The sequence below is a fragment of the Pseudopipra pipra genome, chromosome 3, assembly GCF_036250125.1.
Source record: "Pseudopipra pipra isolate bDixPip1 chromosome 3, bDixPip1.hap1, whole genome shotgun sequence".
Taxonomy (NCBI): Eukaryota; Metazoa; Chordata; class Aves; order Passeriformes; family Pipridae; genus Pseudopipra; species Pseudopipra pipra.
In genome coordinates this window covers 57888014-57911065 of record NC_087551.1, presented here as the reverse complement: position 1 = coordinate 57911065, position 23052 = coordinate 57888014, and the positions used below count along the sequence as shown (strand labels likewise).

The window sequence follows — 23052 nt, the reverse complement described above, 5'->3', positions numbered from 1 at the left end:
GGCCGGGGCCGTGGCGCGGCGGCTCCTCCGCGGCTCGGCGGAGGTCCGGGCGGGGGCCATGGGCACCATGGCGGGCGGGGCCGGCGGGGCCCTGCGGCTGCCCGGGCTGCACGGCTACGCGGCGGAGTTCTCGCCGTACTGGCCGGGGCGAGTGGCCTGCGCCGCCGCGCAGTACTACGGCATGGCAGGTGCGGGGGGCGGCGGCGGCGGGGGTGACCGGGAACGTGGCTCCTCACGGGAGGAGAAGGAGGAGGCTGGAAACGTGGGTGTGCGGAAGGGCAGACGGTGTCTGCAAAAAAGGGTGACTTCCCTTTACGCTGCGTTGGTTTTGCTGTGGGACAGCGCCTGTGCCCCGCGGCCGGGCTGGGGTTGGTGCGGGAGCTGCTCGTGCCGCCCCCAGCCCCCCGGGATCTGCCGCTTCCCGAGTCCCAGCCCGCTGCTGCCGTGTGTTCTCACAGCGCCCTCGCGGAGGAGCGCTCATTTGATAGGGTCGAGAATAAATACACTAGTAAAGACGTACACATGGTGAATAAAATGTCTGAAAATACTTTCTACACTGACAGGACGAAAGGGAACAGCACGAAGCTGTTTTAGGGGAGGTTTAGGTTAGCTCTTAGGAAAATGTTCTTCACCGAGAAGTGGTTGGGCACTGGCACAGGCTCCCCAGGGAAGTTGTCACAGCACCAAGCCTGACAGTTCAAGAAGTATTTGGACAACGCTCTAAGGTACATGGCTCCTGGGGTGTTCTGTGCAGGGCTACGAGTTGGACTTCGATGATCCTTGTGAGTCCCTTCCAACTGAGAATATTCTGTGATTCTGTAGTTTCAGCCGTTCTTGTTTCAATACCTGAGTGCCCAGGCAGGCCCTGGCAACCCTGCGGCCCCGTGGAAGAGCCAGGCTGAATGTTCCTCAGTATTGGGACTTTTTTAATTTTTAGTGGGAGTATCGCTCCCCAAAACATTCATTTTAAATAGAGTTTTCAAGTGTGGAATTAGTTTGACAATATCTCATTCAGATATTGTCAAAACAGAAAAAGAAAAGGGGAAAGCAGAACCTGTGTGGTTTTTATCAAAACTGAATTTTTTGTTTCGTTTCTGGTGAGCTCTGTTTGTATTACTAGATTCAGGAGGGGGAAAAAAAAGTGTTCTGTCTGGTCTGCTGTGTTATCAAAAAGACAAAAGGGAAGCCCGCCTTGGTATGTCTGTCACATGAGGCCCATAAAATGCACTTTTATCCTTTATAAGTGAGTCTTTTTCAACCTCACTTACAGATGTACTGTAGTGAAGGAAAAAAACAAAACCAAAATCAAACCAAAACTATCTGATCTAAATGAATTACTGCTTTAGAGAACATGAGACCACAAGATGTTTAATTGTGCAACTAATTGTTTGGTCTCTTAAAGTTCAGGTGCCCTTTCCATTTGCACATTGGAGAATCACACTAGGTTTTTGCTGGTTTAGGTTGTGGAACTCTGGCAGTGCTGGAACAAAATGAAGCTGGGATTGTTCTGCTGAGGAGGTAAGAAGTCTATCTTTTATTTTTTAAAGAGAAAAACTTACTGTATAGTTGTGAGTACAAGACAGAACTCAAGTATTTTGGGTTGGTGTTAGTGATATAAAGTATTGTATCTATGCTAACGTATTTACTGAATACCCATCTTTGTATTTACATATAAATGTATTTACATACAACACAGAGGATACGTTTACACTGTGTAGATTTTGTTGTGGGAGGTCATCTGGCTTGTGCTATTTCCATATGTAAACCATTTTATAGAAAACCGACAGTGTAAGTTAAAAGCAGTCTCTCTGCCCTAGCTTGAAATTATAAGCTTTAGCTTTTTAGGAACAGTGCCTTGCCACCTAAATTTATGCCATTATGATTGATTTCTACTGAAAATAGAGCAGGAAGCTACATAAAGTCATGGAGGTCCTTCCTAGGAGATTAAATATTCTAAGCATATGAGAGGAGGTTGATTTCGTTCTGGATGGAAGGAGGAGAAAGGTTAAAAAGGAGAGGGTTTAATACTTGACTGTCATTGACTTAAAATTCTTTTAAGGAAAGTTTTGAAACAGCAGCTGTTTAGATTAAGAGGGCTGAAATAGAAATGCTTAAAAAATAGTTGATCATACTCAGAGAAACTTTTTTTCATTCATAATTATAAAGCAAGACTCTTCAAAGCTGTTCAGCATTCTGTTACTTCTGCTAAGTGCTCTGGCTTAGTACTGTTCATTTCTATGTTTCCAGTAAGTCCACTGACTTTGTGGTAGAGAGTCCTCTTAGCTTCCTGACTGTTGTTTTTGCTGTCAAAGCATTCCATGTGCGTGTCTTTCCCTCATCATTACTGCAAGGTGCCCTGAAGTTTAACCACAGCTTAGCTAAACCTTCAGTGAAGAGGGAATAAATAAATTTTACTTGCCATCAGATAGTAGCACAGTCATTGATAGTTGTCGTGGAGCAATTAATATATGGTACCAGATCCCATGTGAGGAATTGTTGGTGTGTTGATAGCCTTTTTAGGGGAGTGTAGAGATCTTCAGTAAGTAGGGGAGTGTAGAGATCTTCAGTAAGTTCATTACTGTGTTTCCATTGGTTTTTCATTGTGACTCAGATTCCTGATGGTGTTGTGAATTGGATAGGGCTCTCCCAACACAGTTTTATTTCTTATTTTACCATAATTTTTATAAACAAAGGACTCCTACCTATGTAGAAGCAGCGTGGAGAAACCATAGATCAGACTGAGACATATTGTACCTCTGTCTTTGTTTGCATGGCAAGTTCAAGACTGAAATCAGAGTTCATTCTCTGTGTGTGAAAGGTCCTTGGTTCATTTATGCTTTAACTATTTGGTCATACAGTTTTAGATGTTAGCATTATGGCAAGTAAGTTATAATTGTAAGAAGAGTCACTGGAACTCAAAGATATATAAAAATATTCTTTAGAATGGTAAAAAGGGCGATTTAAAGAAATACTGTCTTTGCGTGTAACTAGTCCGGATTTTTATGTTGTACTTTCTCACAGACAAATGTTTTCATTTTTTTGTTTAGTTTCGACTGGAATGATGGCCTGTTTGATGTGACGTGGAGTGAGAATAATGAACATGTGTTGATCACTTGTAGTGGAGATGGATCTCTGCAAATCTGGGATACAGCTAAAACCAAAGGTCCACTGCAAGTCTATAAAGAGCACACTCTGGAGGTAAACCAGGAAAACTTAAAAAATTTAATGGATGATCTAATGTTTAAATAATTAAAAGATTTATTTGTGATCTTGTAATCAACAGTGGCTTTTTGTTTCTTATTTTTCAACTTTTTTTGGGTCTGTGGTTTGAATTAATAACTTTGAATAACTTTGAGTATTACTTTGAATATAAAGTGACCTGCCTATTGTACATATTCTTGTGTACGTTCATATGCTGTAGTAGGTACAGCTTAATTACACAAATCTAATACATTCAGAATAGCATTTGTGATTCCTTACGGGCTAAGTAATCACTGTGTTGTATGAAATTACTGCAGTCACACTGTGATTTTTAGAAACCCGCATTGGGTAGGTCAGAATCAGGTAGCTGATGTATCAGTGTTATTCTTGAGGTTATAGAGTGATACACATTATGCAGATCCTTAGGACTTCTGTTGCACCCAGAACTGCTTATGCTTTTCCATCCTAGCATCTGTGAGATCCTACAGATCCTGTAGTCAAATGGACAGTGTGTATGACTTTTTTACCCTTGATATGATAACTGTTGCATTTGATTTTCCTAAAATCTTAGTATGCAGTGTTGTATGGGTAGGGAATAATGTTATGTTCAGGTTTATAAATGTATTTGCATAGTTTTAAGGATGTTTTACTGTAGTACATATATTTTCTCCAAAGTGATTTTTCTACCCCTTTTTTAAGCTTTCCTTCCAGCTTTCCACTCACTTTTGTCAAGTCTTTGAACTTCGAATGCAATCAGTTTTAGCCTGGGTTACTGCTACTTTAGCTAAATGACAACAGTCTCAATAAAATAAATTAGTAAATATGTAGTTAATAAAAATGATGGAAGAAATTCAGTTGTGTTCACAAAAACCTTAAGATTTTTTCAGATATGAAGTACAAAGCTAAAAGCTGAGTGACTGCACTTACACAACAGTCCATCTTCTGTAACTTGTTTCTCTGTAGTTTTGCTACTTTTGTTTAGTACATATATGGTGTAAATACGAGATTTTGAGAATTTTATGATAATTTTCAAAAACTGATAGTAGTAAGGAGGTGAAGGAAAGTACCAAATTTTTTGTTATTTTGTTTCTATCATTTTCTCATTGAAATTCTGTCCGTAAGTTTATTTTGGTTATGCTACACCATCTGTTGTTTGTGAAGTAAACATTTCTGTGTCCAAGTCTTAGTTTAGCAGGTAGCATGGGGAGGTGGGCATATTCAACTATGATTAGAAAGACAGTGTAGGAAACATGGGCTGAGTGTTTATTGTGACATATGAAAGGTTTATATTTATTCTTTATAAATTTACATTAAGACGTAAGATCTCAGAGGGAACTTCCCTAATAGTTTGTGGTAAACACTGGCAAACAGTGCTCTCACTACTTTCATAATCCTTAAACCTCATCTGACATTTCTAATGACGATTTTGTCGCTGCATTTTATATTATTTCTAGTGCAAGACTGACAGGGATCTTTTCCGAATGAGGTCATTGTCCCTTCACAAAAAGAACGTGTGTTTTTAATTTAGAAGTGAATTTGTATTATCAAAGGACAGTGAGTTTTATTCCAGCACTAACCAACTGCTGAATCTCATGAATAAATTAGTCTAATTTACTTTGGTTTTGGCGCAGTCTCACTTGAATGTAAGACAACTGAACATTTATTCTGAATGCAATTTTATAGTTTTACATTTCCCCCCCTTGTTTTTTCCTCTTGCCTAAGGCATTTCTTGCTGTTCTTAAGGCATAAACTAGTGTTCATGTATTTTATAATTGAAGATAAAGCACTATCTTCCCCAGTTGATCAACACGGCTTCTATTGAATTGTCTGCAAATTTATGTTGAATGGCAGCATGAAAAGGAAAGAATAAAAGTGAATCTTCCTTGGTTCTCCACACCACCTTCTTTTCATTCTCTTCCTGTTACCTGGACCTGTCACATGCCAAATGGACAGTAGTTCTTGCTTTTTCTGAGCCTGTTGTCTGTTCTATTTGTAATTCTTGCCTGGAGGAGAATATGCCCAGGTCCCATTGCCTCCGCTGCAGCTGCAGAGCGCTGAGCAGTCCCTGCCCTGTCTGCCATATGCACACAGGTCCGTGTGTCAACACGTGCACAGCAGATCTGCGTGCTGATAGCTTGGAAGTGAGCTGCAAGCTCTGTGTGCTCTTTGCTTTATCTGTGCAGTACATCTGATATAGCCCAACTACCGTGTGTTCGGTACAGGCTGCATGAGTTGTGCGATACAGGTGCATATTTCCCAGGGATGTATTTATTTCTGGAAAGTCTTGAACATGAATATGAGAGCCAAACACTTCTACTGAGCTGTTTGGTGAAAGAGGCATACTGTGTAGTGATGCATTTAGGGGCATTTGGAAACAGCAGCGGCTTAGGGGTTGAACACAGGCCATCACACAAATTCAGGGATAAAGAGGGAGGCTAATGTGTGTGAGGAGCTCAGGAGGCACTTCGGAGAACTGTCATGTCTTCGACTCTTAGAATATGTAGCTGTACTTGTGTGTCTCCTTTGTTACTATTTTGGTAAGAGGAGTCAGGTTGGCAGGGAGGATGTTTTAATGAGCTGTACTACAATTAGTTAGCTAACAAAAGTAGAAAAGTCAAGAGGTAAAGGCATGGTTTGGCAAAACAAACAAAATAATTACCTCTAGTTATTTGGTTATTTGGCTTTTGTCAAGTGCTGTCACAGTGTCTGGTAGATTTGGACTACAAGCTCCTCAAGGAAGGGAGCTAGTACAGAATGGGGCCAGAGCAATATGGCTTTCAGTATGTGGGAAGCGAGACTTTGTAAAATAAAAAAGGACAGTTGCAGATAATGCACCTTCTTTTTCTGTGGGCAGTGGTTGCTTTCCACTTATGGAAAATAAGCAAATAGGTGAAAAACAGTTAATTTAAGCTAGATCTAGCATAGACCATATTATTTCTTAGGGAGGAAAATGCTCAGAAGTAGCCAAATGTTACCTCGATTTCCTTTTTCACACAGGACACTTTCCATAGAAGACTTTGGTGTTTGCTGGATTTCTTTCTCTTTCATCTTCTCTGCTTTTTTGTCTGGTGACACAGGTCGAAGCATTTTCACCTTCAAAACAGGGTTGCTGTAATTTAATAAACAATTTCATCTATCCAAAACAAACACAGCTTCTAGTCATGTTGATTTGCAGATCAATCCAGTCCTGTGCTAGGACTAGATTATCCCAGGTGGAGTACAAATCCTCAGTGGTTAGTGGCCCAGCTGTTGAAAGCAGTGCCACCTCTTACTGGTAGGTAGTGACTATATTTCTAAGAAGTGTCATGGAAGATCTGATTGGATCAGGAAGTGAAGCAAATAAATTGTTTTAGCTAATATTTTTCTCCCTTAACACTGAAATGGTCCATGTCCTGCTGCAGCTTATTGAGCCGTTTTGGTGTGAGGTAAAACTAGACAGAATGGAATGCACTTTCCATCAAGTAGATAAAGAGACTGTGTATTTGAAGATGGAAGTTCTACATGAGACTTGGGGATTTGTTTTTGCGAGGCAGCAGAGCTGAAAAATCAGCAGCGAAGGATAAAATTAAAGTATCCTCTTGTTAAGACAGGGACCAGTTCTACAATACGCTGTCAAGGAAGAGGGAGCTTTTTTCAACTACACAGTAAAAAAGCAATTTCTTAATAGCTGAAATGATTAGTAATGAGAGAAGTTGAGTTTTTAATTTCATTTTATTTTACTTGTTTGAAGATTTGAATGGTAAAAAAAAAAAGATGTCATACAACCAGGAACAGATGAAAACCAGGTATATTTTATGACATATATTTCTTAGGAGAATTAGGTATAGTAAAAAGCATTTATTGTTAGTCTGCTAAAACCTCAAAGTTAGATGCAGAGATGACATTTAAATTGCTCGCAACTGGAGACTGTAGGTATTTGCATAAAAATGGATCAGCAATAAGAAATTAGTCTGAATTACAGCTTTTAAGGTGATAGACTTCTAGTGATGGGGGATGTATGTGGATTTTATTACAACTTTTTTTTTCCCTCAGTTTGGCCCATCTGCTTTTTTGGATATTTTTCTGAGCCTATACGTACCTTTAATGCCTGATTGAGATGCTAAGTTTAATTTTTGTTCAGGTAAATAACATTGTTGGCAGTTTTGTGGTGCTTGACTGGTATAGTTTTTTAGCTGACTAGGACTCGGTCTGCAAATCTAAGTCTATTTTGTGAAACTTTGACTAACTACAGTCTCAAACTTGTATTCTAATGCTCCTTCTAAACTATGCCATTATATCATTTATAGGCATATAGTGTTGACTGGAGCCAAACTAGAGGAGAGCAGCTAGTGGTGTCTGGTTCATGGGATCAAACAGCCAAGCTGGTATGTTGGTTTTCTGCTGAAGGTGAAAAATGTTTTGGATCTGATATTGCTTTGTGTTAAGAAAACAGCACTGATGCACTTTTGCTCTTTATTTTTACCCTAAGGCTGAAATTCTGTTTTAACTGAGGTGTTGCTTAATCCCTCAGTTGATACCAGTTTAGGTATACAAATGCTTTTCATAATACATGCTAAAAAGAAATTAATTTAGTTCTTTCTGTATGTATTAAGCTTTTTTTTGTAATGTTTGAAACCCTCTCTTTTCATATTGAATGTTTTTCTTTCTTATTGAACAGTTTTCTTTTTTACTTTATTCAGTGGGATCCAGCTGTGGGGAAGTCATTATGCACTTTTAAAGGCCATGAAGGGGTCATTTACAGCACTATATGGTCTCCACACATCCCAGGTTGTTTTGCATCTGCCTCAGGTAAACATGATGGTAAAGAGGTTCTCGCAACAAAAAACCAAAAGCCACCTTTTATGTTATTGGATTAGTTCAGCACTTTGTCCAGCAGATGGTAGCGTGTGTCATATGTAAAAATGAAACAAGGAAAGGTAAACATATTGCTGCACCTGGATTTGTAGGTTCTGTTACAGTCAGTAAATCATCCTCTTGTCCATTTAAATGGCGATCAGCAGTTCTCTAGCAGTGACCTCGTAGCAATTTTTTCTCTTATTTTATGTAGCTGTCTTCCATTCATCTCACTCTTGTTATTGACCACAAAATTATGTTATGTACTTTATTTTGTGTTTTGGCCTGCGTTTTTGTTCAAACTATCTCAAGTGTCAGTAGATTGTTAACTCTGTAAGAAACTAGTCAGTTCCCAACGAGTTGTTTTAAGTACTTCTGTAGATTGTTGTGCGTTGTTCTTTGGGAAAGGTAATGATCAATTTTACCTTCCTGCTTTGGCCTGTGCTGTCAATGCAACCATAACTGAGGTGGGTGTACCCCGAGGCAAAGAGAGGTGAGGTGGTAGTGTTTTCCAAACACTGCTACTGCTCCAGAGGCACAAGAAGAGCTGTGGAGTGAGACTTGGAGCTCAGCTGATGACTAACTGGGCAAGGGGTGCTGGTAGCCATGGAGTTTGATTGGGAAATAGAGGGGCTGTAAGACACTGCCCTAATACAAATACTGATAGATTAATTCTGGTGGGTTGAATTTCTCTGATTTCAAGTCTGTTGTATATCTGTACTGATTTAAATAGAAATTCCTTGGCTCTTATATCAAGAGGATAAGCAAGTATAAATATGTTTTCCTGTTACCGAAGTTAGAGAGACAGTGTGTACTCACAGATACTGGTCTTCACTATTCTGCAGGCAGTTTGATGAAAAAGTGCACATGGCTTTCATAAAATTTCAATCTGGCTATTTCCATCTGATTCTGCCTGCAAAGTTAAGCTAGAATGACTAACAAGTAATTTTTATTTGTTCTAACATGATAATGCTTTAAAGCCAGGTGCTGGAGCACAGATATTTCCAACTTATTTGAAGAATCACTGAGTCAATTCTTAGTGAGATAATAGGATGTGCAGAAACTTACAGGATTGAGCCCTGTACACTGTATGAACAGTTTACTGAAATGCAGCTATATGCTACAAAATGCTAGCTAAGTACTGTTTGGTCAAGGTTAAGTGCTTAGTGTTTTTTGCAAGTTCTGAAGGATGTTATGGTCTCTTTAAAATTCTGCTCAGAACGCTCCTGTCCATGGTAGTCTTACTCATACAAAATTTCTCACATCCTAGATGAACAGAAGGGCTGTATTGATCCAGGTAACTATTTCAAATTTGAATCTCTAGGATATGAAACCAAATTCTCTTCTAACACATTGCCACTCGAACAATTTTGGGAAACACTGATTGTTAGATGGTCATAGTGTCCATGTAATGGTACCTAAATTGGGTACAGCAGCGTACAATTGATCTGTTCTTTTAGTGACTCAGTGGGTGCAGCTGTTGCAAGTTTTGACTAAAACACTAAAGAGTTCCTATTCTTTTGTGAATTTTGATTCTTGAAAATTACTAACATACCACTGGAGCCTAAAGCTAATTGCAGTCAGTTTTCACTGATGTATGACTCCACAGTATTATATACTATGGAAAAACAACATGCACAGAAAACACAACGTTTTTCTTCTCTAGGTGCTGTGCACGTGTGAAATAAAAATCTGCCATCAGAACACTGGTAGTGTAATGCTAGGTGTAAAATCATTAGGTAAGAGAAAAAGAAGTCTTCAAAAAGATGGTGAACTTTCTTACAGTTTCCAAAATAAAACATCTGGTGTGCTTCTAGATGAAATGTCATCAAGCCAAAGATCTTGCTTAGAAGTCATGACATCTTAATGTGGAAAAGGTTTCTGTGTTTGCATTGTTTACATTGGAATTTTCCTGTGGTTTGACTGGATTACTTCACTACAGAAAATACATATTGGAAATCTTTTCTTTGGTCATCAGGACTTAGAGTGGTAGAAGTACTCGTGACTCTCTCTAGCTCTGTATAAATGCCATTTCCTTATGGTAAAAAAGGCATATTAGTTTATCTTTAGAGAGTTTAGTGTTTAATGATGTTCTACTCTGCCAGGCAACATATGTGATAGCAGACAAGTGCAACTGTTCAGGAGGTTGAACCTCCTCATTTAAAACTTGCTATGGTCTGTATACCTTATAAAGATGGGACAGAAAGCTTAATTTCACTGCTGATTGATCTTCTATTGAGCTTAACTTGGAGCTGGGGAGAAACTGGAATATCAATGTGATAGTACTGTGTCGAATTTAGAGCTGTTCCCTTCTTTGATACACTTGCTGGGAAGGTTGACCTGCAGTTTTGTGGTCTCTTATTTTGCGACTTTTAGTTGTCTTGACAATTAGTAACTGGAAATGTATCTGGAGGGAATTTTTTTTACTTCCTTTCATCTCCCCTTTTTTAAAAAAAATTTTTAAACAGTGGCTTTTTGACAGTTATTGTCAAAGAGTATTGAAACGTTCACATCTTGAAGGAGTCTACACTTCTTTGGGATTGTAGAGTGTGTGTGTCTGTGTGTTTTCTTTCTGTCTGTTGCCCCACCTGTCCCCTTCTCTCATCCCACCTCACACATGCCTGCTCACAACCATGTACTTACTTAATATTACAAAGTCATAGTGCTCAAGAAATGAACTGTTTCATATTGCAGTATCTTCAATTTTATGTATTAGTAAAATAAGTTAGATATGTTGTGAACCACAGATTGGAAAAAATGTTGGTCTTGAAATACTTCTGGTTAAACTAAATCTAAGTAAAGCAGTGCAATCTTTTTTTTTTAAAACTTTTTTTCTTTAAAGAAAATAAGAGGGAAGGATGTTTTAAGAACGTTTTGCGAGCCTCACCCCTGCCATTCCTCTGCCTTTATTTGAATCCCCATAGATGCCAGCAGAAGTTTAATTTCCATGTAACTAATTAGTTTGTGAACACTGAAAACAGAAAACCAAACAGAACCGCAAGCCACAATGAAACAGCTGCTCAGAAGAGCCAACTTATGCCTGAAGCTAATCTCTGATTTTGGTATATGACTTTTTCTCAAGCTATTATGAGACCACAAAATGAATCTAGGTGAAGAAAATGAGAAACCTAAGACTGCAATATAAAGCAGTTAAAAAAAATTGATACTAGGTGTAGCTGTTTTGCTTCTCTAAGTCTCCATTCTGAATACATACAGGAAAACTGATCTTATCTACAGTGGACAATAAAATGCAATTGAATTATCAAAGATATGTATATGTGATGCTTCGGTTAAATCAGCTTTTATTCAACATCTGATAAATTTCCATTTAACATTTACGGGGACGTGTGAGGTACTTTACAATGCTGTTGTCTTCATGTACAATTATTTGTGCTCTAAAAAAGAAAGTAAATGGCTTATCTTTTTTGTTTGAAAATGGGAGTTAATAGTAATAGAACAAACTCTTAATTCTGTATATGTAAATAACTGCTCCCGTGATGTCAGTAGCAATTTCTGAGCTGATAAGATAAGCAAGAGATTCAGGAGTACATGTGGCACCAAACAGAGCCCTGGTAAATGTCTGCCTTACAATGAAAACACACTGATGTGGAAAATATCATTAAAGAAGTGGCATGAATGTTTTAACAGCATCTTCATGGCTAAAGGGTTTTAATGAGTCATTGTGTCATTTGCCCAGAAAATTTTCTTTTTAACCCAGAGAGCAAATTGGTGAGAAGCACATAAAGAGCTTGTGAAATGCAAATAACAGTAGTATACAGTCAAATGTAAATCAGTTCTACTCTGTGATTCTCCATAACTGCAAAGTGATAGGCCTTGCTCAGTCCCGTGGTTTATAAAGAAAGTATCCTTTATAGTATCAACTAGTTTTATTGCCCTTTAAATTTAACCGCAGAAAGTAATTAATGAGTACCATTTTACCCTTATCTGCATAACTGTAGGATTCTTCAATACAGATACAACACTGGCAAATGAAAATATGAATGGTTTAGATTTTACAAAGCCCAAATTTAGAATGACTGCTAGCTTATATCTTAAGCAGTGGGGCCTCAATTTTATTGCTGCATTCCTTTTTAAATCACTTCTTAAGTTTTCTGATCAGGGCAGGTATGTGATTTTAATAACATCTTAAATCATGAGTAAGGGAAGGAAGTGTTTTTGAAATCTGCATGACAATGTCTGTATTCATCAGTACTTAGATCAATTAATTGTATTCTTTCCTCAAAGACTTATTTTTCAGACTGAAAGCCCAGGGCAAACAATTTTCTCGTAGCACAACAAAGTGTGATAATTTCTGATAAATTTTGATTATGTTGACACAAGAGTTGGGTAACTGTAGCTTTGCTGCTTTACAAATGAACTTGTAAATCCAGGCCCCACTCTGGTAAGTGCTAGACTTTAAGGTTAAAAGTGCTAGACTTTAAGGTTAAAACTAAAAACTATTGTTTATTGCCAGCCCTGACTTAGTGGGTTGCCTTTTAAAAAGTTTCTCTTCTTTCCTACTGGTCTCTTAGTGACAAATGTGTGTAGTTAAGGGGTTGTAAAGCTATTAGTTTCAGAAATGAGGCTGGCATGTAGTCTTGGCACACCTTTCTGTGTTTTGTATTCAAATTGTAAAAGAAAACTATAATTGGAATAAATGATTTTGCATGAAATAAAGAGCTGGGGAAGATGTACACCTACTAAGAGAACATTTACTTAATTAGTTGGAAAGGAATAGTCTTGAGTGCAGTAGAGAGGTGTTTTTCATGTGTACGTTCCTGGACCAAGTTTGGGGTTTTCAGGTCTTTGACATCAGTTTTCAGAAGCTTCAGCTCACATTCCTGCTTCAAAAATAGTACAAGGAGCTGTTGGGGAGTGAGCTTGCAGACAAGTAATTCCAAAAGTGTTTGTATTTGTTCAGGTTCCTAAAAAATGGAAGAAATAGTCTTCTGTTTTGCTATGACAGTGCTCTGTCATGAGTTCTAAAACACTTCAGTAGAGGTTTATATTCCATCAGTTTGTGTGTGGTATGGTTCCACTTTTTGCTTCTTATGACTGGTTTCCTGGTTATTTTCTTATTGAATGAGCTAGAAGAAATGCCACTGTGAACAAGGTTCGAGGCTTTGCAAAAATTGGTCAGTTTTGGAATCCAAATCCTCAAGGGATAAAAGAATAAGATGCTTCAATTTACTATATGGTACATTGTTGCACAAATCAAGCATCTAGAGAGCAAACTGACTGTGGAGTTATTATGTCTTGTTTCAGTTTAGCTGAACTACTATAAACTATTGAAAACAATTTACTTGCTTAGGTTGTTGTGTCAAATCTTTTTAATGAAGTGTGATGTTTTCATTTGCAGTCTGTTACTTCAAGACATACCAGCACAGTATTGAATTCATTCAAGTCTTTTGCTCAAGTGTCGTGGCTTAACCCCAGCCAGCCACCAAGCCCCAAACAGCTACTTGCTCACTCTCTCACCAGAGGGATCGGGGAGGGGATCAGAAGGGTAAAAGTGAGAAAACTCATGGGTCGAGATAAAGACAGTTTAATAGGGAAGGCAAAAGCCATGCATACAAGCAAAGCAAGGAATTAATTTGCTATTTCCCATGGGCAGGCAGGTGTTCAGCCACCTCCAGGAGAGCAGAGCTCCATGATGCATAACAGTTACTTGGGAAAACCCACACGATCACTCCAAACATCCCCTCCTTTCTCCTTCTTCCCCCCACTTTATATACTGAGCATGATGTCATATGGTTTGGAATATCCCTTTGGTCAGTTGGGGTCAGCTGTCCCAGCTGTGTCTCCTCCCAACCTCCCATGCACCCCCAACTCCCTTGCCAGCATGGCAGTATGAGAAGCAGAAAAGGCCTTGGCTCTGTGTAAGCACTGCACAGCAAGAAAAAAACGTCTCTAGATTATTAACTCTGTGTTCAGCACAAATCCAGAACATGGCTAGCCCCGTGCTAGCCACTGTGAAGAAAATTAACCCTACCCCAACCAAAACGTGCACATCAGATAAGCTGTACTAAATCAACCTCTAATGTACAAGCTGAAGTTTTTCTCAGGAAATGAGTTTGTACCTCATTTTATAGTACATGCTATAATATAAAACACTTTCAGGTTATATATTTTATATTAGAATCTCATATTCTAAAATTGTTTAGTGTTAAGAAGAAATATGCAGTAACAGTTTTTTACAGTAAATTAATTTGTTTTGGATCATTTAAACTACAGTTAAGTATCTAGCCAATATTGCCATTTGATGAAGAATGGTTTAATAATGTCATAATTTTGGTAAATTTTGAAATAAATTTTTTTTCCCAAGATTTAAGTTTAATCATCTTGGAAAACACTGAAATAAAGGTTTTACTAATATTTTCTTTTTTTAATCTGCTGTTTTAAGGAAAAGATTCTGTTGGACTCTTCTCTGAAATAACTTAAAACTCTTTTGATTTTTAGCTTGACAGCATTTTCAATGATCAGTTGAAAAGTATGTTTCCACTGGTAGTTACATTTACTTGCTGTGTAAGATGGAAATAGATTTTGTGCATTTGGTAGTACTCCTGGATGATTTAAGTAAAGCTGCTATTTGTATCACTCTGTTTCTGCCTCTTTGTGTGGAATCCCATGAGCTTTATTAATCCTGTTCTAGGTTTGCTTATATTGTTGTATAGCTTTAACCCCAGTTGGCAGCTCAGTACCACACAGCTGCTTGCTCATTCCCCCATGGTGGGATGGGGGAGAGAATCAGAAGGGTAAAAGGTAGAAAATTTGTTGGTTGAGATAAAGATAGTTCAATAGGCAAAGCAAAACTTGTGCATGCAAACAAAGCAAAACAAGAAATTCATTTACCACTTCCCGTGGGTGGACAGGTGTTTAAGCATTTCTAGGAAAGCAGGGTTCCATCATGCATAATGATTGCTTGGGAAGACAAATGCCATCATTCCAAACGTCTCCCTCTTCCTTCTTCTTCCCCCAGCTTTCTATGCTGAGCATGATGCCGTATGTTATGTGATACCCTGTGATCAGCTGTGGTCAGATATTCCGACTGTGACTCCCAGCCTCCTTGCTGGCAGGGCACTCTGAGGAGCTGAGAAGTCCTTGACTTAAAACATCAGTGTGTTATCAACACTATTCTTGTCTTAAATCCAAAGCACAGCACTATATCAGCTACTAGGAAGAAAAATACCTCTATTTCAGCCAAAACCAAGACAATTATCTATGATAGAAATGATCAGCACTATCACTTTAGCATACATAAAAAGGTTGTTTCTAAGAGTCATGAGATTTGGGTTCTGCTTTTAATTCTCCCACAGATTTTCTATTTGATTTAATCTGGTTTAGTATTTAAAAACACAGACAAGTAAGCAGGTGCTGTTAACTTGTAGTTGTTCAATGGCACTGCAGAAGTACTTACTTTAATTAAGATTTTTTTGGTTTTTTTACAAGGGCATGTAGTGACAGGACAAAGGGTACTGGCTTCAAACTGCGAGTAGGTTTAGATTAGATGTTAGAAGAAAATTCTTTCCTGTGAGGATGGTGAGACACTGACACAGGTTGCCCAGAGAAGTTGTGGATGCCCCATCCCTGAAGGTGTTCAAGGCCAAGTTGGATGAGGCTCTGATCAACCTCATCTAGTGAAAGGTGTCCCTGCTCATGGCAGGGGGGGTTGGAACTAGATGATCTTTAAGGTCCCTTTCAACCCAAACAATATATGCCAGTACTTGTGTCCTTTATGCTAAATTGTTTTCCTACAGGGAATTAAAGATATATTATTGTTTTCCTACAGTAAATTAAAGATATATTATTTGTTGGTAGTTTTTTTTCCTTGATGAGAGAACAGTGTAAGAAGATCAGATTTCTTGCTTCAGAATGCAGAACCCCCCAAACCAACCCAAAACCCAGATTCATTTTTTTTTTAAGTAAAACTTTGAGCTAGCAGTACTTTAGTTCCTTAAAAACATTATACCTGTCCTAGTTAGAATCCTTTTTCCATTCAGATAGTGTTTAAGGTTTCTTGGGGGTTTTACTAACCTCCCAAATACCTAGCTATTTTTTATAGTTAATATTGTACTTCTTCACTGTCTGGCAATGACTGCTTAGCTGGTTGTTCTCACAGGACTTAGGAGATGGTGATTTATGGATTTGGGTAAAATATATCTGTGAGTAAAAAAGCTGGTATAAAACCTACATAAAATTTAAATCCGAAATAAACTTTTATCTTTTCACTATTATACATTGTCATTCACATTAGCAGTCTTTATCCTATGTATAAGGATGATATGCTTGTAGATTAGCATCTCTTTGGAAAATTTTGAATAGATGAGTGTATATTGTGTAGTTTTATTGATTCATCCAAGATTTCACAAATATTCATTAGAAAGAAAGAAGCCTGTACAATAGACAAACAATTCTGGAATCATAATTATCTAACAGACCAGCAAAAATCTGTTGCCATAGTGAAATTGCTTATTACAAAAATAGAAATATTTTGTGGGGGGAAATGTTGGCTACTTTTGTGGTTGCTTACTTTGGATGTGAACTGGAAGTGGCTGTTAGTGAATATGATTGTACTAGGTGTGCTTTACTTGCACTTTCTATTATTTTTATTCTACTTTTGCTTTACCATATGGAAGAAATACATCCTTAGTAATCCAGATTTGAAGGAATCATGGAAATGGCAAAATTTTTAAGAGCAGCTTTTGTTGAAATTAAATGTAAATATATATATATATATATATATATAGCGAGGTAATGGAAATATGTTTGAGGTAAAAAAAAGTTTGTTAGTGTTAGGGTTTTTTTAAAGTAATCTGATGTTTCCACTGAAAAGGAAAATTTGGATTTGCCTTTGACTTTAATTCATTCTTCTCCATTCACAAAAAGGTTCACTTGCATGTTGTGTTATTCCATTAAAAACATTTCCCAGATAGTGCCAGTCAGAATTAATAACAGCTAAGTCTAGCATTTTCAAAGAAAGTTTAAAAAAGGGAAAATTACTCTCTTTTTTATTTTTCTCATGCATCAGCATTTTCTGTTAAAAAAGAAATAATTGGAACAATTGTATATTTAGTGTCAAAATTGTTATTGGCTGAATAGCCTACTTTTTCAAATGTTTTTGGCCCTCATAATGCTGCATCTCTGTAGCAGTTCATTCTAGTTCACCTGGATTTATATATTTATTTGCTTGGAAAAAATGATCCTGTCTGCAGTGAAATATGTGTTTCCCCTTCAAATATATGTTATCTGATGAAATTAAAATAAAAGCTTTTTAAGAAGCCCATAATAATATCTCAGAAAGACTTAAGACTCAAACTGAAATCTGTCTTCTGCAGGCAAGCAGATTAGCAAGACTAATGGTGAGTGGATGGGCATACTACCTTTTTTTGCCAAGATCCTGCTGTCCATGTTTCTTCCCCTCCATATGTTGCCCTGTTTTTGTAAGCACTGTAGTGATGTTTGAGGCTTCAGCTGACTGCAGGATGTCACTGTCAGGAGTGCTGTACATGTCCTGAGCAGCAGTCTTCCTCCTGACAGTAGGCAAGGGCAATGAAAACAGTGAGAAATTACATGTTGTTCCCACCTTGCAGACAGGGAATTTATCCACCAATGGTATAGTATCTCTCACAGTCATGAGATCTGAGGACAAGCCAACCAACCACCAGAGCAAAGCTCTCCGTGATCTGTATAGTACAACAGTCAGACCAGTCTTGTGACATGTAGTGAACCAAGCTCTTTCCACCTTCATTTTTTTTTTTGAATTTTCCAAATGTTGTATGTGTTTTTGTGAAGTCTGCAGGGCCTGGTAGTTCAGGCAATAGATGTATTACTGTTGAGGTTCTAGGGATGATTTTTTGAAAAGAACTATGATTTTTTGTGCCCAGCTGTATATTCTAAGGCCAGTGACCAACAGGGCACTAAACCCATCAAAATACTTGGATGTAAACAGCATGAAAATATTAATTATTGATCATAATAAATTTGAAAATTTCCGGAAGTGTTTTCAATAAGGAAATACCAATAATTTCCTCAGTAGCAAGGTAAAACAGTGGGTTTTTTTAATTTAGGTAGTATTGATACATGGTTCCTGTAGAAATCACGGGTGTTTGGATACAGCCTTCAGTGATATAATTTCTCTCTTAAATAAACATAGGCATAATCATAAATTCTAATTAATTTTGTCTCTCTGTAAACTAATGAGCTACAAAAATCCATTTTTGCTGATACAAAGCTAAATATTCAGGGCTAAGGAGAGACCCCCAATTTAAAAAATTGAAAAGGATAGTTGTCTTGTCAGCTGATGCAGCTTTCTATGTCTTCACAAGCCATTAGGAACCAAATTTATAAAAATTCTAAAGATCTTTAGGGGTAGAAGACCATTTATGGCTGGAGGTAAAGAGAGAGGCTCAGATGACTCATAGCTCTTAAGTTAAGCTGGACTCCTTTCATTGCTCTCTGAAGACCTGTGTGTGTGTATGCAGGTGTGTGTATGTGCTCCAAGGTTAAAGCATGTTGCCTTTCATATCTGTAATAGTTACAGTAGAATGACTTTATCTTTCAATATTTCAATAAATTAGAGTAACTGCAGGCTTTGTACATGACGAGTACAGGTGATACATCTTGAATTTTCCTTTTATTGAAAGAATCTTGGTATTGCGGATACAGTTCACTTTTCTTTGTACCAAAAGCATGTGACTAGGTGGTACTTCTCAGCTGGCTTGCAAGTAAAGTTTTTTTTGTGATTCTGATCTTTTAAGTCCATTTCTAAATGGACCTTAAGCTCCTAGTTTGATTAAATGTTATTCAAGTATTTTAACACATCTTCTTTTAATCAAATCAGAGTTTCAAAAATAAGGGAAGTGTTAGTAATAAAGTGAAGTTGTGGTGTTTTTTTCTAATGAAAGAGAGTAGTAAGTTCAGATACCTTTTTTGCATCACTGACTTCTGTGTCTGTAATGTGCTTGCTTTATTTGGCACGAGTGTCCACATATAGTCATTTGTATTTCATGCAGCTAAGAAACAGTTGTCTACTAAGTACTAGTGGATTAACTGTATCCCATAACTGATGCAACAACATTGAATCAATTTCTCTGTATTTCAGGTGATCAGACTTTAAGAATTTGGGATGTGAAAGCCCCGGGAGTCAAACTTGTGATACCAGCCCACCAGGCTGAGATCTTGAGCTGTGACTGGTGCAAATATGATGAGGTATAGAACTGTTCATCCCACTGTTTTCCTAATTGAACCACTCTCATTAAATAGCAAGTGTTTCTGCTGCAACAATATTACATCTTCTCTTTATAAAAATATGTCTAGGTGCTTTGTTGCTCTCATTCACTATTACATCTCCAGAAGAGCTTTGTTCCAATGGATAGACAGCCCAAGTAGGTCAGAGATTTTGCTTATTCTTTCTTTTAGTGGACAGAATAGCCTGTAGTGGAGAAACAGTTTGTATTTCTCTATGGTCTTTAATGTACACACTGGAGACCTGACCTCATTTATCATAAATATGATTTATTCATCTGTATTGTTTGATTTATCTAACTTTTGTAGCCAACATATGCATCACTGCCATCTAGTAATTAAATTGTCCTGGTATATCTGTGTTTTATCAAATCATCAGAACTTGCTGGTAACTGGTGCAGTTGACTGTAGCTTAAAAGGCTGGGATTTGCGGAACATCCGGCAACCAGTGTTCGTCTTGCTGGGTCATACCTATGCTATCAGAAGAGTAAAAGTAAGTTGTATTTTATTTGCAATTGACCATCACTGAATTGTTAACCAAGTTTTTCTGGAAAGCAGTGATATTTTATGTTATCTAATAACTAGGAAAAAACCAGGATTTTAGATGTTACAGTGACTGTTCTTGAAAACTTTCAGTTTAGCACTGTAAAACATTATGATGTTTAGGAGATTGCCGGGATTTCAAAGTAAATGACATCTTCAAAGTCAATATATTTCCACAAGGAGTGTTAGAGAGCTTGAGAGAGGGCTAGGAGGGTTTACTTCAGCTAAGTTATATGAGAAATTGGAGACAGAGAAAATACTTTCCCTTTCTCATTTTTAAATGATGCTGTGCCTTTGTCTTTCCACACAAAGGGTCAATATTCACAGAAGACACTATATAGAACTTGTTGTGAATATGTATTTTTCTGTATACAAAGAAAATATTAGTAAGAGATTTTGAGACTCTAGCATGAAAGGCTACAGATGACTATATTGGATCTGTGTTCTGCTAGATCACCCACCAACAGAAATTTATTCTGATGCACAATGGCTTTTTTTAATATTATATGAAAATATGTATCCAAATATCTTTTTAGGTAAACTCAAAAACTACACCTATGTTTCCGTGTAAGATACTGAAGCCAGCTAAGAATGTGAGAGTCAAATGCACCAATATCAAAGTCTCATGAAAAGGGAGATGACACCTGATTCTTTTAAAGCCTTTCTGGAACAGGTATTAACATTTTCTAGGAAGTCTGAACTGGAAAAGAAGTTACCCTGAGTCAGTATTTTGCTTCACATGGCCTTGGAATCTTTAATGTGTTTCTAAGAACTTTAGAAGTTACTGTGCTTAGTTTGTAATTTGTCAGAAAAGGATACGACACAGGTAGTCATTCTGTATCACAAATCCTGTTCATGGTCAGACAACCTGAGAAGCTCCTGCCTCTCCTTATCCCGCCTACCACAGCCTGCTATCCCAACTGGTGGTTGATGCTCAGGTTTTTTTTCTAATTTAATGCCTGCATGACCACGCTCTTATCTGGCTCTGTGAAAGGTTCTTCATAGCAGAAGAACAGTTAGCAGTGCTGTTTGAGTTTGTTTATTTCTTCTTGTTTTTTAAACAAGATAATTTTGCAACTCGAATTTCACAGCCATTAAGACAAATGAATCAATACAGACTGTCATATTCTTACTCTCTGACAGTTAGTGGCATCTTTTAAAAATAACTCTGCCACTAAGGGATTCACAGCACATTGTCTTCATGATAAAATGGAGAAATTGAATGCAGAATTGTTATTCACCCTAACCTGTGATAATAGAACTAAAGGATACAATGAAACTTTTGAAATGTGTTTACAAACACATGGGAGTACTTCTCTTACACATCAGGCAGTAGACTTGTTGAATTAGCTCTCTGCACAAGAGGCTGCATAGGCAGGCAGTGTCATCGGGTTCATGGATAGCAGCTAGTTGATAAATAGATACTGGAAGAGCTTGGCAGGGATAGCACCTCTAATTTTTCTGCTTTCTTTCATCCTGAGCTGGATTAGGAAGAGTACTGCCAGCAGGTTGGGGGAAGTGATCCTTCCCTGCTACTCACCACACCAGTGAGACTATGTATGGAGTGCTGGGTCTAGTTTTGGGATTCCCAGTAAAAGGGAGAGCAACATAGACATGCTGGAATAAATTCAGCAAAGGGCCGTAAAGAAGATTAAGAGACTAAAACCTCTGTCCTACCAGGAAAAGCTGAGAGAGCTGAGATTTTTTTAGTGTGAAGAAGGCAAGGCTTAGGAGAATCTTACCACTGTGTATGAATGATTGGGGGAAATAGAGAAGACAAAGCCTGACTGTTCCCAGTGGTATTTGGTGACAGGACCAGAGGTAACTGGTATAAACTAAAATACTGAAAATGCCATGTAAACATCAAGCACTGGGCTCAAAGATTGTCAACCTCACGAGGTAGGGGATCTTATATATTCTTATGCTGTCTTATTCCATTTTATGGCCCATCATGCACCTTGTTTTCTTAGAATGGCTTGAAATTTTTATTAAAAGTTGGTCACCAGTAGATCTTTCTTTGCACCATCCTCTGAGATCTAAGCCACCAAGTGGTTTTAAGGCAATGGTGGAGAGGCTGAACATGCATCCATGTGCAGCAGAGAGGTATGTGAGAGTACATGACTTCTGTTCCATCTTAGGAGGCTTTCATTGCTTCCATTTCAAGGTAGACATGGTCCTTGTGGACATAACATGTGAGAATGTGGGCCAGCACTTAGAGGTGGTGCAGAGAGGGATCTGGATACTGCCTAAATAGAGGCAGCTCTCCCTACTGATGTCCCTTCCCCTACATTGTGCTGACACTAGCAATTATAAAGCTGTGCAGCAGGCTGGCTCATCTGATGGCTCTGACTGAAAATCCTGTCCCTAAAAGTGACTAGTTTCTGTCTGCATCACTAAGCTGTCTCAGTTTATTGCTCAACCACACAAATTGCAAGCCTTGACACAAAGGAGGAGGGCAGGAGCACACAGCCCGAAGTGGAAAGGAAAATGGAAGCCACGAGTCTTGGCAGCAGTGAACTCTTAAATTAGCTTAAACCAACCATGAAATCAAACTCTTCAGTTGTCTGTCTTTTGTGTTCTGTTCACTTGTTCAGGGGTTTTCAGATCTGAGGCTGGCAAAGAATTCTACCCAACATTATACTGTTGGGATTCCTGCAGATTTCTTGTGATCTTTCAGTGCAGTACAGGGCCTTATCAAGACACTGACATCATTTGGAGCCCTTTTCAGGAGGCATTGATATTGGTGCATTTGACTCTCACATCTTAACTGGCTTCAGTATCTTACACTGACACGTAGTTATGGTTTTTGAGTTTACCTAAAAAGATATTTGGATAAATGATCTGTTTAAGGTCAGGATAGATGATATGCTGGTGTCTTCTGTCTATATACAACTGTTCAGATGATAAAATTGTAGTATCACAGTTAAATGGAACAGAATTTTAAAATACTGTCTTCTCTTGTAGCAGAAAGACATTATGCATATTCTTTCAACTTATGCGTGTAGTGCTCTGCTACGTATTTTGCATCTTAGATAAGCTTCTAGGGTACTTAAGGTTAATGACAAAGCTTTGACAAGATGTTTTTGCTTCATCTGAAACTATGCAGACAAAGAGGCAAAGGGGGTTTATGAAAAGTGTACCGTTGGTTTTTGTTGCCCATCACACTTCTTCCCCTTTATTATTTGTTTTTGTTAGGTGCAGAAGAAAAAGATGTTTTGGTTTGATTTTTTT

At 38.0% G+C, this 23052-nt stretch overlaps 1 protein-coding gene across 1 annotated transcript in view; it reads left to right on the top strand.

Moving 5' to 3' along the window:
- The window catches only part of PEX7 (peroxisomal biogenesis factor 7), a 44706-nt gene continuing 21654 nt past the window's right edge, over positions 1-23052 (top strand). The window contains exons 1-7 of the mRNA XM_064649424.1: positions 1-188; positions 1461-1518; positions 3048-3198; positions 7488-7565; positions 7881-7989; positions 19136-19242; positions 19658-19771. Of these exons, the coding sequence (XP_064505494.1) occupies positions 59-188; positions 1461-1518; positions 3048-3198; positions 7488-7565; positions 7881-7989; positions 19136-19242; positions 19658-19771 (747 nt within the window). The 5' untranslated portion in view covers positions 1-58. The remainder of the gene's footprint in view (positions 189-1460; positions 1519-3047; positions 3199-7487; positions 7566-7880; positions 7990-19135; positions 19243-19657; positions 19772-23052) is intronic.